Below are 19,010 nucleotides of genomic sequence, written 5' to 3'. Positions count from 1 at the left end.
CCCCACCATCTCCAGGACCCCATCACCCGTGCTGGGACCCCACCACCCGTGCTGGGACCCCACCATCTCCAGGACCCCACCACCTGTGCTGGGACCCCACCACCTGCACCAGGACCCCCAGTACCCACTGGGACCTCACCATTGCCTGGACCCAAGCACCTGCTGGGATCCCACCACCCACTGAGACCCCATCATCGCTGGGACCCCCCAAACTGCCGGAACCCCACCAGGACCCCACCGTCTGCTGGGACCCCCCCACCCACCGGGACCCCCCCACCCACCGGGACCCCCCCGCCCGGGACGCCGCGCGGACACAGAGCACAGGACCGCGGGGAGGATTATTTTTTTTTTTTCTCTTTTTTTTTTTTCCTCTTTTTTTCTTCTTTTTTTTTTGCACAAAAAACAGGACATTTATTCAAGTGTTCTCCAGCACAAGTACATTAGAAAGGAGCTCGTCTGTATTATACTCTTCTGGGCACCAAAGGAAAAAAAAAATCCAGGAGGATGGGATGGAAGCGGGACGGACAGACTTTCTACATCTGCTGCACGCATTGACCTTTAATTAGTTCAGAACAGCTATGTCACGAGCAATACTTACACAGATACAACAGTGCCGGGCGAGCCCGCGGGCCAGGACCGTACGGTGAAATGCACAGTATTCAGCGGCAATAAATAGAGAAGCGACCCTAAAAAAAACAAACCGACAAAAAAAAAAAAAAACAAAAACCCAAAAAAAAAAAAAAATCCAGAAGGAACGAACCGAGAGAGAAGAGCGGAAAACCAAGGGGGGGGGGGCCGGGGGGCAGAGCGGCGGGGGCCGCGGCGGACGGCGGGCGAGGAGGGGGCCGGGCGGCCGTCCCTCGGCGCGGGCACGCGGCTCCCCGCGGGTAGGTAAGCGCCAGCTACTTCAATGTCTAGGCTAAAACACGTGAAATCTCTCGTTTAGTTTTCAAGTACAAAGTTAAAATGCCTTTTTCTTTTTTTTTTTTTTTTTTTTTTCCTTTTTTAATAATAATATATAAGAGTAAAATAATAGTGCTCTTTGAAACTCCACTACAAGAAAACAAAACAAACAGTCATTGTCCAGACAGCAGACTTAATTTAACAATATATATTTTTAATAAAACGTTTTAGCACCGTGTTTGTCCCCTACTCCCTCGCGGATCTTAAGGAATTCAGGCTGCTTTTTGTATTTTTTTTTTTTGTTTTTTTTTTTTTCCTGTTTCATCTCGGGCTGTGCAACAAAATTTGCCTGTTTGTTTTAAAAAAAGACGTGAGTCGGGTACGTTAAAAAACTGAACTCTTTCCCCGGGCGTCCCCACGGTCCCCAGCGGCCGCCGCGCGGCTGCCAACGCGCCCGCCGGCACCCCCGAGCCGAGCCCTTCCCGTCGTGCTGCGGCGGGAACCCGCTTCCCGCCGGCACCGGCACCGGCACCGGCGTCCCGGCAGCGGGCGCCCGGTGCGGGTGCAGGAGCCGCATGGGACGCACCAACGCCGCGCCGGCACCCGGCCCGTGGAAGGCGCCGCGGGGCCGAGGGTCCCGGGGAAGCGCTGCCGGGCTGTGCCGGGCCGGTGCGGCGTGGTGGGGCGCGCCGGGACCCCCGAGCCCCGCCGCGGGGCCGTGCCGGGCTCGCCGGCCGCGCAGGGCTTGCAAACGGAGCTGCGGGATCGCGCAGCACCAGCACCCAGGGCTGCGGGCCGTGCAGGGCCGGCACCCCGGCGCCGCGCAAGACGCGCCGACGGTGCTGCAGGGCCGCGCAGGAGTCGCATGCGACGCTGCGGGTACCGCGTAGCAGCGGCTCCCGGCCCTGCAGAGCCACGTGGTACCCGCAGAGATTGCTGCAGGGCTGCGCAGGACCTGCGAGCGGGGCTGCAGGGCTGTGCCAGACCCGCATGCAACGCTGCAGGGCCACGTAGCACCGACACCCAGCGCTGCAGCCATGCAGTACCTGCAGAGAGAGCTGCAGGGCTGCGCAGGATCTGTGAGCTGGGCTGCAGGGCTCTGCCAGACCCGCATGCGACGCTGCAGGGCTGTGCAGGATTCGCATGCGACGCTGCAGAGCCATGCGGTACCTGCAGAGAGAGCTGCAGGGCTGCACAGGGTTTGCATGCGACGCTGCAGAGCCATGCAGTAACCGCAGAGAGAGCTGCAGGGCTGCGCAGGACCTGCGAGCGGGGCTGCAGGGCTCTGCCAGACCCGCATGCAACGCTGCAGGGCCACGTAGCACCCGCACCCAGCGCTGCAGAGCCATGCGGTACCCGCAGAGAGAGCTGCAGGGCTCCGCAGGACCTGCACATGACGCTGCAGGGCTGCGCAGGATTCGCATGCAACGCTGCAGACCCATGCAGGACCTGCACACATAGCTGCAGGGCTGCACAGGGTTTGCATGCGACACTGCAGAGCCATGCAGTAACAGCAGAGATTGCTGCAGGGCTGCACAGGACCTGCGAGCAGGGCTGCAGGGCCGTGCCAGACCCGCATGCAACGCTGCAGGGCCACGTAGCACCCGCACCCAGCGCTGCAGAGCCATGCAGCACCCAGAGAGAGCTGCAGGGCTGCGCCGGACTCGCACACGACCCCGCAGGGCTGCGCAGGACCTGCGAGCGGGGCTGCAGGGCCGTGCCAGACCCGCATGCTACGCTGCGGGGCTGCGCAGGACTCGCATGCGACGCTGCAGAGCCATGCAGTACCCGCAGAGATTGCTGCAGGGCTGTGCAAGACCTGTGCACGACACCGCAGGGCCGCGCAGGATTCGCATGCGACGCTGCGGGGCCGCGCAGGATCCGGCCCCGGGGCCAAGCCGGAGCCCACAGCCACGGCTCGGCGCCCGGGGGGGGGCCGCGTCCCGCCTCGCCTCCTTTACCACCCGGCAAAGCTGGGCCCCGCGGTGCCCCCACCGCGGCCGCCCCGGCTCCCCGCACCGCAGAGGGGCCCCCGAGCCCCCCCGGTAGCACCAGGTCCCAGCACCTCTCAGCACCTCTCAGCACCTCTCAGCACCCCGGGGCCGCCGGCGCGGCTCGCTGCCAATTAGCCAGCACCCCGCAGCGAGCGGCCGGCGGCCCCCGCCCGCACGCGGACCCCCCGGCACCTTTCACAGTTAGAGAAGAGACGGCGACGGGGCCGGAGACCCCCCCGTGGGCCTCCCCCGTGCCGTAGCACCAGTCCCTACCACCGCCGGAGCCGCTCCGCTCCAGCACCGGGCACGGGACCCGGCCACCCCGGTGGGCGCCGGGGGACACGGGGCGATGCCCCCCCGCACCGAGCCGGACCCCCGGGCTCCCGCAGCTGCCAGACAAGTAGCACCATCCACCGCAACGCCTGCCCGCGTCCTGCCCCGCACGCACTGCGGCTCCCCTCGGCCAACGCCAACAACGCCAACAACGCCAACAACGCCAACAACGCCAACAACGCCGGCCCCTGCGGCCGCCTGCCCTCGACACCCCGCCGCTCCCACGGCATCCCCGCGCCCGCCGGGCACCTCGCCGGCACCCACCGCCCCCAAAGAGGGGGTACGGGGCCGCCCCCGGCACGCGGCGCCGCGCTCGGGCGGGGGGAGCGATGCCGTGAGGCGACGCCGCGGGCAGCGCCGCGGTCCCGTCGCGGCATCGCCCTCCTGCCCGGCCCCGCGGATGTAGCACCAGGGCGCGGGGGGACCCGCAGCCGGTCCCCGTCCCCGCTCCGTCCCGCGCTCGCTCCCCGCGCGGCGTCCGGCCAGAAGCCCCATTCGCAGCACCGGCCGCCACGTACGCAGAAGAGCACCAGTACGTTTGTGCGCGTGGCGGGCAGGGCGGGCGGCGCGGGCCGGGGGGAGGCTCTCCTTTTGGGACAGAAAAAAGGTTATTGCATGACTCGGGGTGGAGACGCTTCCCGCCCGGCCGCCGCCCCGTCTCGGCCAGGCCCGGCGCGTAAGGCAACGTGGAAGCTGATGTCTCGACTCACCCCGCTGTTTAAAAGCACCATTATGAAGTCAGGTTGTACAGTAGTAACAGTACCTTTTATATATATATATATCTATATCTCATATCTATCATATATATATAAACTGTAAACAAGAGGTAACAGCGGCTTCTAGGATTTGCTTTCTTCAAGGTTTCCCGTGTGTGTAGGCACCCAAAATACTGTAGAAAAGGTGTGTGGTGTGGTGTGGGTCTCGGCTTCCCTGCCACCCGCGAGCGGTGCTGGCTGGCGGAACGGCGCGCGGCGCGGTCACCGCGGAGCCGGCCGGGCGCCTCCCTGCCGCCGCGCGCTCGTCCCCGCGCGCCGGGACGGCGGGCTGGCCGCGCGGGCCGGAGCGGAGCGGAGCGGGGTCTCCTTCGCCCCCGCCGCCTCGCCCGGCTGCGGGGGTCCCGCGGCCGCGTTTCCCCTCCTCCGAGAGCGGAGCCGGCGACGGCCGCCTCTCGTCTCGGTCCCGCTGCTCCGAGAAGCGGAAACCGAGCCAACAGAAAAACCCAGCCGGAAAAGAGCGGAAAATTAAAAAGGTTACCCCAAATTAAAAAAAAAAATTAAAAATAATAATAATAAAAAAAAAAGGTTTTGGTTTTTTTTGTTTTGCTTTTTTTTCGTTTCGCCTTTGTTGGTTTTTTTTTTTTTTTGTTGTTGTCGTTTTCGTTGGTGGTTTTTTTTTTTCTGTGTGTGGTTTTTTTTTTTTGTTTTTTTTTTTTGTTTTGGTTTTTTTTTTTTTTTTAAATAGGCTAAAAGCTGAACATTGGAAATTCAGGAGAGGACACCGAACCCTTTCGCTCGGGGAGACGTCGTGTGCCGGGTTCCTGTCGGGCTGCGAAATCCCGTCTTCTCTGCCGGGTGCTGACTCTTCTCTCGTTCCGTCTTTTCTCTTGGCGTGGATGGTTTCGTTTCCGACTCGCTCCGCGTCACCAGTTCCCGCCTGTCCCTCTTACACGCAGGCAAAGTACTCCTTCAGGGGAGCGAAAGAGGTGGCGGATCACCGGCACGCTCCAGGACCTGCCGAGCAGTCTCTGCCGGGCCAGGCGGCTCATGTTGGACACGTCCGTGTAATGCACCGGGAAGCCGAAGACCCTGCGGGGCGGGGGGACACGGGGAGGGGGAACGAGCGGCGCGTCAGCGGGGTCACCGGGCCCCCCCACCCGGGACGCGGCGCTGCCGGGGCCCGACCGGTACCTCTCCATCTCCGTGCACCACAGGATGTCCTCCTTCTCGTTCATGAAGACGGGGAAGTGCTGGTCCTTGCCCTGCTTGATGGAGTTGGAGCGCGTGGTGATGGTCCGCACTTTGCTGAACTGCGGGAGGCACGGGGGCGCGTCACGCGCCGAATCCGAGGCGCCCACCCCGGGGTGCCACCGCCCTTCCCCACCCTGCGGGGACCCCTCCCCGGCAGCCCCAGGGGGTCTGGGAGCCCCGGGACCCCCGGCCAGGCTGACCTTCGCTATCCGGCCGTGCTCCAGGCACTCCTGCAGCTCCAGTTTGTCGTTGACCGTGGACGCCAGCGGCCTGCGGGACAGGGACAGGGTGGGCACGGGGCAGCGGCGACGCGTCCCCACGTCCCCAGCGCCGGCACACGGCTGCTCTCTGGTCTGTGGGGGGCACCAGGTTCTGGGGGGCTGCAGCAGGCGGTGGCGAGAAGCAGCTCAGCCCCGTGGGAGCCCGCCCGTGGCCACCAGCCACGTGCCACCACGGCCCCCACCCAGGAGGGGACACTGAGAGCGGCTCCGTGTCACCCACCGGCACAAGGCAGCAAGGACAGGACCGGCATCCTCCATGTGGGCCACCACGCCGGGTTTTTGGGGTGTGCCATCACCCAGCGCCACTCTGAGCCCCCCCGCTCTCGCCCAAGCACCGCGAGACCCCCAGAGCCCCGTCTGCGCCCGGGGAGGACCCGGGGCCCAGCTCCTTCGGCAGCCCCCGGCAGTGCCCACCCTCCCGACGCTGGGCCAGGGCTGCCGGCTGCTCCAGCCCCGCCGCGGGCAGTGGGGACAGGCAGGGAGACACCGTGGGCAGGGGGATGGGTGGGCAGCCATGGGGGGCAGGGGGATGGGCAGGGAGACACCGTGGGCAGGGGGACGAGGGGACAGGCAGGCAGGGGGATGGGCAGGGAGCCGCCGTGGGCAGGGGGATGGCGTGGGCAGCCGTGGGGGGCAGGGGGATGGGCAGGGAGCCGCCCTGGGCAGGCAGGCAGGGAGCCATGGTGGACAGGGGAACGGGTTGGGCAGGGAGCTGCCATGGGCAGGGGGGCAGGCAGGCAGGGGGACGGGCAGGGAGCTGCCATGGGCAGGGGGATGGGTGGGGCAGCCATGGTGGGCAGGGGGACAGGCAGGGAGTCGCCATGGGCAGGGGGACGAGGGGACAGGCAGGTAGGGGGATGGGGAGGGAGCTGCCATGGGCAGGGGGACGGAGTGGGCAGGGGGACAGGGGGATGGGGGGACGGACGGGCAGGCAGGGAGCTGCCATGGGCAGGGGGGCAGGCAGGCAGGGGGACGGGCAGGGAGCTGCCATGGGCAGAGGGACAGGCAGGCAGGGGGATAGGCGGGCAGGGGGATGGGGGGACGGGCAGGCAGGCAGGGAGCTGCGATGGGCAGGGGGACAGGCAGGCAGGGGGACGGGGGGACAGGGGGACAGGCAGGCAGGGGAATGGGGGGGACAGGGGGACAGGCAGGCAGGGGGACGGGGGGACAGGGGGACGGGGGGACAGGGGGAACGGGGGGACGGGGGGACAGGGGGACAGGCAGGCGGGGGGACGGGGGGACAGGCAGGGCGGGGGGATCGGGGGGACAGGCGCGGCGGCTGGGCTCCGGGGCGCTGTCACCGACCTGTTCATCCCGGGCAGGTTCCCCCCAGAAGTAGCGCGCCCGGTGCGCCGCAGACACTTCTTTGGCATCGATCATGACGGGGGTTGGACTGCGAGCAGGGCGAGAGGCAGCGGAGGGGGGAGGGTCAGCCCACGGGCGGGGACCCCCGGGCTCCCCACCGGGCCGCGCGCCCCCCCGGCCCTCACCTCCAGGAAGCGCGAGATGTCCCTCTTGTCGCTCACACCCCCATGGCCACCACGTTCTCGAAGAGCCAGAAGAAGGGGCCGGTCGTTCGCCCCTCCTTGGGCCGCGCTTCGTGGAGCAGCCGGTAGAACTCGAAGAAGAGCCGCCCGGTGCCCTCTGCGCCGGAGAGAGCCGGGGGGCCGGCGTCAGCGGCGCGGGCCGGCGGCGGGGGGCCAGCCCCGGCACAGCGGCGAGACACCTACCGTAGAGCCCCTTCCGGGCCGGGTTGACGATGGAGAGGTCGTTGCAGGGGCTGCCACCGATGACCAGGTCGAAGGGACCCCACTCCTGTATCTGCACGGGGGACAGCGGCGCTGAGCCGGGCGCTGCCGGCGGCCCGGACCGACGGCGACGCCGGACCGGGGACCGGAGCCGTGTTTGGGGGGGCCGGCGGGGAGGACGTACGTGTTTCTGGGTGACGTTTCGGACGTCGCCGACGTACATGATCTTGCCCTGGTGCCTCACCATGCCGACGGTGATGGAGTCCTCGCAGACCTCGGAGGCGATGTACCGGTCCACCTGGATGCCCAGGTCCTTCAGCACCAGCAGGCCTGCGGGGAGCGGGGCTGGGGTGGGCCACGTGGACGACGGCCCCCCGACCCGTCCCACCCCCCCACGCCATCCCCATCCCACCCCACGCCATCCCCGTCCCACCCCACGCCATCCCCGTCCCACCTCGTGCCATCCCCGTCCCACCTCGTGCCATCCCCGTCCCACCCCACCCCATCCCCATCCCACCCTGCGCCATCCCCGTCCCACCCCGTGCCATCCCCGTCCCACCCCACCCCCATCCCCTGCCCTGTGCCATCCCCATCCCACCCCACGCCATCCCCATCCCACCCCATGCCATCCCCATCCCACCCCACCCCATCCCCATCCCACCCCGCGCCATCCCTGTCCCCTGCCCCGTGCCAGCGCGGACCCCCACGGCCCCGGGCAGCGGAGATGGCGGGGGCTGCCCACCCCGCCGGGGGTCCCGCAGCCGGCACAGGTCCGTCCCCCCACCGCCGACACCCCGACGGGCGCCGGACCCCCCGCCCCGAGGCCGGGCAGCGGTGGGGTGCCGGCAGGCTGCGCCCCCCGCTCCCTTCCGCCCCCCGCAGCGGTCCCAGCTCTGCCCCAGGGAGGGTCCCCGTGGGGGGCTGCCGGGCCGGGGACCCCCACCCACCTGTGGCGATGCCGTCGAAGAGCGAGAGCACCCGGATGGGCTTCCTCTTCTCGGCCGGCACCGGCGGGTACACCTTCGGCGGGTCCTGAAAGCCAGGCGCGGGCGTCAGCCGGGGCAGGGGGGACGCGGGGCTGGCGGGGAGGGGGACGCGGGGGCACTCACAAACTCCTGGTCGTGGTTGTTGGCGAAGAACATCTGGAGGCGCGAGGGCCAGTCCTCGCGCCGCCAGCAGCAGCCCGTAGACGCCCTTATGGCCGCACATGTAGCAGTTCCAGGGGTCCTCCTTGATGGCCGCCTGCGCCGCGCCCGGCCCCACCAGCAGGTCCACGCACTCCACGCAGAAGCACCTGGCGGAGCCGGGACCTGGCGTTGGCCTCGGCCAGCCGCGGGGCCCGGCGGGACTCGGGGGGCACGGTGGGACCAGCAGCCCCGCGCCGGGAACCGCTGCGCTGCCCAGAGCCCTGCCAGCCCACGGCAAGAGCGGCAGCTGGGACCTGCGGCATCACCGAAACCTCCCTGACCTGCACCAGGATGGTGGCATCACCAAAACCTCCCCCAGATCCACGCCAAGACCACGGCATCACCAAAACCTCCCCGCCCTGCACCAGGACGGTGGCATCACCAAAACCTCCCCCAGATCCACGCCAAGACCACGGCATCACCAAAACCTCCCCCAGATCCACCCAAGACCACGGCATCACCAAAACCTCCCCCAGATCCACGCCAAGACCACAGCATCACCAAAACCTCCCCCAGATCCACGCCAAGACCACGGCATCACCAAAACCTCCCCCAGATCCACCCCAAGACCACGGCATCACCAAAACCTCCCCCAGATCCACGCCAAGACCACGGCATCACCAAAACCTCCCCGCCCTGCACCAGGACGGTGGCATCACCAAAACCTCCCCCAGATCCACACCAAGACCACGGCATCACCGAAACCTCCCCCAGATCCACGCCAAGACCACGGCATCACCAAAACCTCCCTGCCCTGCACCAGGATGGTGGCATCACCAAAACTTCCCCAGCCCCACACCGAGACGGTGGCATCACCAAAACATCCCAGCCCCAAACCAGGACCGGCATCACAGAATTCCCAGAACAGGACGGTGGCATCACCAAAATCTCTCCAGCCCTGTGCTGTGGCTGGGGCATCGCCAAAACCTCCCCCAGACCCACACTTGGACCATGCATCACCAAAACCTCTCCAGACCCACGGCATCACCAAAACCTCCCCAGACCCACGCCAGGACCATGGCATCACCAAAATTTCCCAGACCCACATGTGGACCACGGCATCACCAAAACCTCCCCAGCCCTGTGCCAGCACCACAGCATCACCAAAACGTCCCCCAGACCCATACTTGGACCACGGCATCACCAAAACTTCCCCAGATCCACACTTGGACCACGGCATCACCAAAACCTCTCCCAGACCCACGCCAGACCCATGGCATCACCAAAACGCCCCCAGACCCATGCCAGGACCACGGCATCACCAAAACCTCCCCAGACCCACACCTGGACCACGGCATCACCAAAACCTCTCCCAGACCCACGGCATCACCAAAACGCCCCCAGACCCACACCTGGACCACGGCATCACCAAAACCTCTCCCAGACCCACAGCATCACCAAAACGTCCCCCCAGACCCATACTTGGACCACGGCATCACCAAAACTTCCCCAGACCCACACTTGGACGACGGCATCACCAAAACCTCTCCCAGACCCACGGCATCACCAAAACCTCCCCAGACCCACACCAGGACCTCAGCACCACCAAAACCCCCCCAGACCCATGCCAGGACCATGGCATCACCAAACCCCCCCCCAGACCCACGCCAGGCACCACGGCATCACCAAAACCTCCCCCAGACCCAGGGCATCACCAAAACCTCCCCAGACCCACACCAGGACCTCAGCACCACCAAAACGTCCCCCAGACCCACACTTGGACCACGGCATCACCAAAACCTCCCCAGACCCACACCAGGACCACGGCATCACCAAAACCTCCCCAGACCCACACCAGGACCTCAGCATCACCAAAACCTCCCCAGACCCACACCAGGACCACGGCATCACCAAAACCTCCCCCAGAACCACACCAGGACCTCAGCACCACCAAAACCTCTCCCAGAACCACACCAGGACCTCAGCACCACCAAAACGTCCCCCAGACCCACAGTTGGACCATGGCATCACCAAAACCCCTCCCAGACCCACGCCAGGACCACGACATCACCAAAAACCTCCCCAGACCCATACTTGGACCACGGCATCACCAAAACCTCCCCCAGACCCAGGGCATCACCAAAACCTCTCCCAGAACCACACCAGGACCACGGCACCACCAAAACCTCTCCCAGACCCAGGGCATCACCAAAACCTCCCCAGACCCACGGCATCACCAAAACCTCTCCCAGACCCACACCAGGACCTCAGCACCACCAAAACCCCCCAGACCCACGCCAGGACCACGCCATCACCAGAACACCACGCCGGGACTGTGGCACCACCAAAACCTCCCCATCCCACACGGAGCCTGTGGCACCACGGCGCTGCCCCAGCCGCAGCCCGGGACCGCGGCGTCACCGCAGCCCACCCAGCGCCGCGCCGCGCCGCGGCGGCCGCGGACCTGCAGCAGTTGTTGTTGCCGCACATGAGCACCTCGCGGCCCGCCGCAGCAGATGGTGCAGTAGGACTGGTAGCCGTCGTCGTCGTACTGGTACGCGCACTCCAGGAAGCAGTTCTGGGGGAGAGCCGGGGCGTCAGCGCGGGGACGCCGGGATGCCACCGCGGGGACCTCCGGGACGGGGCGCGTGGGGGTCCCGGCCGTGCCGGCACCCGCGCCGTACCTTGCAGTTTTGGCACATTCCTCCGATGAACAGAGGGTGCTCCAGGGTGACGTTGAGGCTCCCGCAGGAGATGCAGATGTCTGGGGTGGGGGGAGAGGGGAGATGTCACCCCCCTGGCTCTGCCGCGCCCCAGCCCCTCGCAGCCCTGGGCAGTGGCCTGGGGGTCCCCGCCACCGGCCGGGGCAGCCCACCGGGACGGCACGGCTGCCGCCAGCCAGGCTGCGGGATGGGACAAGCCACCCCCTGCCCCCTCCGAGCCCCCCCCTGCCCCTCTGAGCTCTCCCCCTTGCCCCTCCGAGCCCACCCCTGGCCCCTCCGAGCCCACCCCCTGGCCCTCAGAGACCCCCACCCCTCCGAGCCCCCCCCCGCCCCTCCGAGCCACCCCCCTGCCCCTGAGCCCCCCCCCGCTCCTCTGAGACCCCCTCTGCCCCTCCGAGCCACCCCCCTGCCCCTGAGCCCCCCCCGCCCCTCTGAGACCCCCTCTGCCCCTCTGAGACCCCCCCTGTCCCTCCGAGCCCTCCCCTTGCCCCTCCAACCCCCCCGAGCCCCCCCCTTGCCCCTCCGAGCCACCCCCCTGCCCCTGAGCCCCCCCCCGCCCCTCTGAGACCCCCTCTGCCCCTCCGAGACCCCCCCTGTCCCTCCGAGCCCTCCCCTTGCCCCTCCAACCCCCCCGAGCCCCCCCCTTGCCCCTCCAAGCCCTCCCCTTGCCCCTCTGAGCCACCCCCCCCGCCCCTCCGAGCCCCTCTGAGCCCCCCGCCCCTCCGTGCCCCCCTCCGACCCTCCAAGCCCCCCGAGTCCCTCCGAGTCCCCCCTGCCCCTCTAAGCTCTCCCCTGCCCCGCCGAGCCCCCCGAGCCCCCCCCTGCCCCCCGCTCACCTTCGATGTTCCTGCATTTCTGCCGGACCTCATAAACGAGCCGCTCTGGGGGGAGAGAGGGGGGTCAGGGTGGGGGGTCCTGCCCCCGCCGGGCCCCCTCCGCGCAGCCCCCCGCAGCGGGGCGAAAGGAGGGGACCCCCGGGAGGGAGGGAAGGACCCCGAGGGAGAGGGGGGCCTGACCCCCAGCAGCCTTCGCCCCCCAGCCCCCCACGCTGCGCACGGCCCTCCCAGCACCGGGACTGAGCCCCCGGCCCAGCAAACCCCCGTGGGGCGGGCAGGGGGGGTGGGTGGGGGGCACCCCGACCCCCGGGCCGCACCTCGGGTGCGCTCATCGATGATCTCCTTGACCTTGGGCTTCTCCGTTGTGCTTTTCCTGGGTTTTTTGGCGGGCGGGGGCGGTGCGTAGGCGGCCGCTTCGGGCTCTACCCACATCTCCGTGTAAACTTCTTTGTAAGGGTTTCGCTCCTCTGCAAGGGGTTGGGGGGGTTCCCATCAGGGGGGGTCCCACAGCAGGGACCTGCCCCCCCCCAGCCCCCCCCAGCCCCCCCCAGCCCCCCCTCTGCCCAAGCCCCCCGCCACCCCGGCGACCCCGGAGCCGATGCTGGGGGTCCCGGGGGATGCTCGCCGGGGCCACCCTGCCGAGCAGCACCCCATGCCCCCCCCCCGCTCACCTTCGGGGGGCTCCAGGCCCTTGGGGCCGGAGGGCTGGAAGCCGCCCAGCGCCCACTCGATCATCTGCTTGTTCTGGATCTCCACCACCTTGGAGGTGTCCGTCTCGTCGTTCTCGGGGCACGCCGGGAAGATCTTCCCCGCTCTGCTGCTCGCCACCTGCCCGGGGAGCCGCGGGCCCGGCCGTCACCCCCCGCCCACCCAGGGGGTCCCCAGACTCAGCCCACCCAGGGGGTCCCCAGACTCAGCGCCCCCCACCCAGGGGGTCTCCATCCTCAGCCCCCCCCGGCTGCCAGGGGACCCACACAGGCAGACTCCCCCCCATCACCCCACCAGGAACCCCCCAGCACCCCCCAGCTCTGCCAAGGGACCCCCAGCGAGCCAGGACCCCCCCTGTACGACCCCCCAGGGACCCGAACCTGCCCTCAGCAGACCTCCAGACACCCCTGGCTGGGACAAGAGGCTCCCAGACACCCCCAAAACCTCCTGGGGGAGCCCCCTAGGACCCCCCCCCCACTTTTAAGAGACACGCCGTGCCCCCACGGACGCTGCAGGGTGCAGGAGGCGAGGCAGGGCCGGACCCGCTCGGGCTCCGGTGACCCCCCAGCCTCCCGGGGGTGGGGGGCTGGTGCTGCCCCGCAGCCGGTGCCCCCCCCCCCACAACCGGTGCCCCCCGCGCAGCCGGCGCCGCTCACCTGCAGCACCTCGTAGATGGCTTTGCGGTACATGGGCTGCTTGTTGTAGGTGGCCTGGTGGAAGGCGCTGGCGAAGGAGCTGAGCGGCAGCAGCTTCTCCACGCAGACCTGGGGATGGGGACGTGGCCATCAGCCCGGGGGACGCCTCGGGGGGGGCTGCCCGGACCCCCACCCCACGGGTGCCACTCACCACCGAGAACTTGCCGTCCCCGAACCACATCACCCAGCGGGTGCCCTCGGCCGCCCGGCTCCGGCCCGTCATCCACCAGGACACGATGCGCCCGGGCCACCACGAGAAGCCGCGCAGCTTGCCCCACACCAGCTCGCCGATGCCGAAACCCCGGCCGTCCTGCGCCGGGAGGAGACGGGGGGCAGTCAGAGGCCCGGTGGGGAGGGGGTGCCCGCTCCCCCCGGCCTGCCCCTGCCCTCACCTCGTACTCGGGCTCGTCGTCGGCCGACTTGGAGGTGTTCTTGTCGACGGCGTCGGCCACCACTGGCTCAGGTGTGGTGGCCACGTTGGGCGAGGCGGGGTCGGTGGGCTGCTGCGAGGCGGGGGGGCTGGCCTCCTCCTCCTTCTGCGGCTCGGCCCGCGGCGGCTCCTCCACCACGTTCATCACGGCGATCACCTTCGCCTTCTTCTCCGCCTGGGGGGGGGACGGGACATGACGGCGGTCAGGGCAGGGCTGCGGGGCAGCGCCCGCCTGGCACCCCGAGGCCTGGGCCCTGGGCCAGCCCGGCTGGGGGGGGGCCAAACCCTGGGCAGACCCCTGGGGGGGGTTGGGGGGGGTCCAGATGGCTCCTCCGGGCATGTGTGGACCCCTCACCCTGCCCCCCAGACCACTTGGGGGGGTCCCCTCGGCTCGGGGGGCAGCTCCAAAGCTTCTCGGGGGGGGCTGCCCCTGCTCCAGGGCTTGCTCCCTCAGGGGGGTGACCCCGGGGACACGGCCCCTGGCCCCCCAGGGATGCCTGGAGCCCTGCGCATCATCACCATCATCATCATCACCTCCCACCCTGGGGCTGGCCACCCCCTCCCCCATCCCTGCTGCACCAGGTCCCCCCTTCCTGGCTGTGCCCCCCCCATCCCCAGGAGACCCCCGGCAGCCGCCCCCCGGCCCCGGGGCCCAGCTCCGGGCCCCCCCCCAGGCCGCGTCACCCCCTGGGCCACCCCCCCAGCCCCGCGCCTGTCCCCGGGCCGGGTGTGCTGAACTGTGCGGGCCGGGCCGGGCCGGGCCGCGCCGCCGAGCTCCGCCGGGCAGGGACAGGCCTTGTCCCGCGGCCGAGCCGAGCCGGGGGCAGCCGGACCGGGCCGAGCCGAGCCGGGGGCAGCCGGACCGGGCCGAGCCGAGCCGGGCCGCTGAGCTCCGCCGGGCAGGGACCGGCCTTGTCCCGCGGCCGAGCCGTGCTGCGGGCAGCCGGACCGGGCCGAGCCGAGCCGGGGGCAGACGGACCGAGCCGAGCCGAGCCGGGCCGCCCTCCCCGCGCAGGCCACCTACCCATGCGGGCTGGGCGCCGCGGCGGGCCGGGCCGAGCCGAGCCGAACTGAGCCGAGCCGAGCCAGGCTGGGCCGAGCCGAGCCGCACCGGGCCACGCCGGACTGAACCGAGCCGGGCCGGGCCGGGCCGAGCCGAGCCGAGCCGAGCCGAGCCGAGCCGAGCCGCTGCGGGCCGGGCCCCGGGGCAGGGCCGCGGCTCTTTGTCTGGGCTCCCGGGTCACATGGTGCCTCCCGGCCCGGCTGGTTGGCTGCGGCGGGAGGGGCCGCGCGCCGCCGAGGGGACAGCCCGGCTCGGCGCCCCCCCCCCCTCCCCGCGCCTCGGCCCGGCTCGGCTCCCCTCGGCCGCTCGGCACTTCGGCTCCGCTCGGCTCCGCTCGGGTCGGCACCTCGGCTGCGCTCGGCACTTCGGCTCCGCTCGGCTCCACTCGGGTCCGCTCGGTCGGGTCGGCACCTCGGCTCCGTTCGGCTCCGCTCGGGTCCGCTCGGCACCTCGGCTCCGCTCGGCTCCACTCGGGTCCGCTCGGGTCGGGTCGGCACCTCGGCTCCGCTCGGCTCCACTCGGCACCTCTCGGCTCTGCTCGGGTCGGGTCGGCACCTCGGCTCCGCTCGGGTCGGGTCCGTTCGGCTCCGCTCGGCTCGGCTTCGGCCGCTCGGCTCCTCTCGGCTCCGCTCGGCTCCGCTCGGCTCCTCTCGGCCCGGCCCGGCCCGGTCTCCCACCGCGGCCCGGTCCCCCTCGGCCCGGCTCCGGTGTCCCCGCTCGGCCCGGCTCGGGGGCGGGGGTGTCCCGGGCCCGGCCCCGCCGTACTCACCGGCCCGGCTCAGCGATCCCGACCGGGCTGGGCCGGGCCGCGCCGCCTTTTGTCCCCGGGCCGCGGCCCCGGCCCCTTTGTGCTGGGAGGGGGGGGGGGGGGGGGGCAGGAATCCGCCGGGGGCTCCGGGCGGGGCTGCCCGCCCAGTTCAACCAGTGCCGCACCAGTCGGGGGCTGGCCGGCCGCTCCGGGCCGGCCCTGCTGCGCCAGTTCCGCCCAGTGCGAGCACTGGTTTGGGGGCAGCTGGCCCAGCGGCTCTGCCTGGGGGGGGCTCAGCACGGCCACGCGCACCGACACGGCACTGGTCTGGGACCTCATCTCCCAGTTCAGCCCAGCACATACCCTGACACGGCACTGGTCTGGGACCACATCGCCCAGTTCAGCCCATTTTACACTCCGACACGGCACTGGTCTGGGACCACGTCTCCCAGTTCAGCCCAGCACACACCCTGACACGGCACTGGTCTGGGGCCACATCTCCCAGTTCAGCCCAGCACACACCCTGACACGGCACTGGTCTGGGGCCACATCTCCCAGTTCAGCCCAGCACACACCCCAACACGGCACTGGTCTGGGGCCACGTCTCCCAGTTCAGGCTATCGGCACACAAACTGGTCTGGGACCACGTCTCCCAGTTCAGCCCAGCACACACCCTGACACGGCACTGGTCTGGGGCTGCATCTCCCAGTTCAACCCATGGGCACACACTTGTTTGGGGCCACATCTCCCAGTTCACCCCACTGGCACACATCGACACAGCACTGGTCTGGGACACATCTCCCAGTTCAGCCCATTGCACACACCAGCATAGCTCTGGTCTGGGGCCACATCTCCCAGTTCAGCCCAGCACACACACTGGTCTGGGGCCACATCTCCCAGTTCAGTCCAGCACACACCCCGACACGGCACTGGTCTGGGGCCACATCTCCCAGTTCAGCCCAGCACACACCCTGACACGGCACTGGTCTGGGACCACGTCTCCCAGTTCAGCCCAGCACACACACTGGTCTGGGGCCACATCTCCCAGTTCAGCCCATGGGCACCCACTGGTCTGGGGCCACATCTCCCAGTTCATCCCAGTACACATCGATACTGCACTGGGTCCCGGGCCCCTCGGGGCCCCCCAGGCTCTGCCGGCCGGGTGGGGGTGGGGGGTCCCGGGCCCCCCGGCGCTGGCTCCTGAGCCCGGGGCCCCCTTTGTGGTGCAGAGTGCGGGGACAAAGGGGCCCGATGGCCCCGGCGGGGGGGGGGAGGGGGGCGGCAGCGGTGGGGGAGGGGGGGAGGAAGTCTCCCATCCGCCGCTCGTTAACGGAGATCAGCCGGGCCCGCGGGCGAGGGGCGCGCCGAGACCCCCAGCCCTGCCCCCCCTCCGGCCCCTGCCCCCTCCTCACCCCGCCCCCACTCCCAGTCCCTGTCCTTGCCCCACCCCCAACCATCTCCATCCCACCCCCACCCCCACCCTCACCTCCACCCCCCCCATCTCCATCCCCATCTTCATCCACTGTCCCACCCCCATCCCCATCTCATCTTCACCTCATCTCCATCTCCATCCCCTGTTCCTGCCCCATCTCAATCTCACACCCATTCTCATCTTCATCTTCATCCCATCCCTGTCCCTGCCCCTGCCCCGTCCCATCTCCATCTCCAATCCCCTCCCCATCTCCATCTCCATCCCATCCCATCTCCATCCCATCCCATCTCCATCCCATCTCCATCCCATCCCACCTCCATCTCCATCCCATCTCCATCTCATCCCCATCTCCATCCCATCTCTATCTCCATCTCCATCCCATTTCCATCTCATCCCCATCTCCATCCCATCCCATCTCCATCTCCATCCCATCTCCATCTCATCCCCATCTCCATCCCATCCCACCTCCATCTCCATCCCATCTCCATCTCATCTCCATCCCATCCCCATGTCCATCTCCATCCCCATCTCCATCTCCATCCCATCTCATCCCATCTCCATCTCCATCTCCATCCCCATCTCCATCCCATCTCCATCCCATCCCACCTCCATCTCCATCCCATCTCCATCTCATCTCCATCCCATCCCCATCTCCATCTCCATCCCCTCCCCATCTCCATTCCCATCTCCATCTCTGTCTCCATCCCCATCTCCATCTCCATCCCCACCACATCTCCATCTCCATCCCCTCCACATCTCCATCCCCATCCCCATCCCATCCCCACCCCACCTGCCCCCCGCCCCTGCCCCACGCCGGGCACCGCGGCAGGGCTGCACGGCCGGCACCAGGGCCCAGCCGAGGCCGTCCCGGCACAGTCGGCAAACGCCGGTGCCGGACCTGCACCCCCCGCTGCGGCTGCAGCCCCCGGCGCGAGGAAGAGGAGGGACGGCCGGGGGGCCCTGGCACCCCCAGGGGTGCGAACCCCTTCGGGGCACGGCCGGCACCGCGGCCGGCACGGGGAGCTCGCCGGAGGGGCACAGGGCAAGGTGGCTGGGGGTGGCACGTCCCGACCCCGTCCCCGGGGACCCCCTGCCCTGGGGACCCCCGGCCCTGGGGACCCTGGGGCGGCCGATCCAGGCTCCAAACGCTCCGGGCTTTCTCCCACAACGGCACCGCGTCCTGGCGAGCCACCGGCCACAGCGTGGCCACGGCACCGCGTCCTGGCGAGCCACCGGCCACAGCGTGGCCATGGCACCGCGTCCTGGTGAGCCACCGGCCGCAGCGTGGCCACGGCACCGCGTCCTGGCGAGCCACCGGCCGCAGCGTGGCCATGGCACCGCGTCCTGGCGAGCCACCGGCCACAGCGTGGCCACGGCACCACGTCCTGGTGAGCCACCGGCCACAGTGTGGCCATGGCACCGCGTCCTGGCGAGCCACCGGCCACAGCGTGGCCACGGCACCGCGTCCTGGCGAGCCACCGGCCGCAGCGTGGCCATGGCACCGCGTCCTGGCGAGCCACCGGCCACAGTGTGGCCATGGCACCGCGTCCTGGTGAGCCACCGGCCACAGTGTGGCCATGGCACCGCGTCCTGGCGAGCCACCGGCCACAGCGTGGCCACGGCACCGCGTCCTGGCGAGCCACCGGCCACAGCATGGCCATGGCACCGCGTCCTGGCGAGCCACCGGCCACAGCGTGGCCACGGCACCGTGACCTGGCGAGCCACCGGCCACAGTGTGGCCATGGCACAGCGTCCTGGCGAGCCACCGGCCGCAGCGCGGCCACGGCACCGTGTCCTGGCGAGCCACCGGCCACAGCGTGGACACAGCACAGCGTCCTGGCGAGCCACCGGCCACAGCGTGGCCATGGCACCGTGTCCTGGTGAGCCACCGGCCACAGCATGGCCATGGCACTGCGTCCTGGCGAGCCACCAGCTGCAGCGTGGCCACGGCACCGCGTCCTGGTGAGCCACCGGCCACAGCGTGGCCATGGCACCGCGTCCTGGTGAGCCACCGGCCACAGC

The 19,010-nt window shown here is 69.3% G+C and overlaps 1 protein-coding gene across 1 annotated transcript in view; it reads right to left on the bottom strand.

The window, feature by feature from the left end:
• Window positions 1–4,645: 4,645 nt before the first annotated feature.
• The window catches only part of DNMT3A (DNA methyltransferase 3 alpha), a 58,607-nt gene continuing 44,242 nt past the window's right edge, over window positions 4,646–19,010 (bottom strand). Inside the window, 22 exon segments of the mRNA XM_075415148.1 lie at window positions 4,646–4,928; window positions 4,930–5,035; window positions 5,138–5,256; window positions 5,398–5,467; window positions 6,784–6,806; window positions 6,808–6,869; window positions 6,968–7,007; window positions 7,010–7,122; window positions 7,209–7,299; window positions 7,411–7,556; window positions 8,174–8,258; window positions 8,336–8,398; window positions 8,400–8,520; window positions 10,818–10,858; window positions 10,860–10,931; window positions 11,038–11,117; window positions 11,913–11,957; window positions 12,230–12,379; window positions 12,584–12,740; window positions 13,277–13,384; window positions 13,467–13,625; window positions 13,708–13,920. Of these exon segments, the coding sequence (XP_075271263.1) occupies window positions 4,893–4,928; window positions 4,930–5,035; window positions 5,138–5,256; window positions 5,398–5,467; window positions 6,784–6,806; window positions 6,808–6,869; window positions 6,968–7,007; window positions 7,010–7,122; window positions 7,209–7,299; window positions 7,411–7,556; window positions 8,174–8,258; window positions 8,336–8,398; window positions 8,400–8,520; window positions 10,818–10,858; window positions 10,860–10,931; window positions 11,038–11,117; window positions 11,913–11,957; window positions 12,230–12,379; window positions 12,584–12,740; window positions 13,277–13,384; window positions 13,467–13,625; window positions 13,708–13,920 (2,100 nt within the window). The 3' untranslated portion in view covers window positions 4,646–4,892.

Source organism: Opisthocomus hoazin, chromosome 2, assembly GCF_030867145.1.
Source record: "Opisthocomus hoazin isolate bOpiHoa1 chromosome 2, bOpiHoa1.hap1, whole genome shotgun sequence".
NCBI classification, from domain to species: domain Eukaryota; kingdom Metazoa; phylum Chordata; class Aves; order Opisthocomiformes; family Opisthocomidae; genus Opisthocomus; species Opisthocomus hoazin.
The sequence above is the reverse complement of the archived record's forward strand: the minus strand, read 5'-3'. Positions and strand labels throughout refer to the sequence as shown.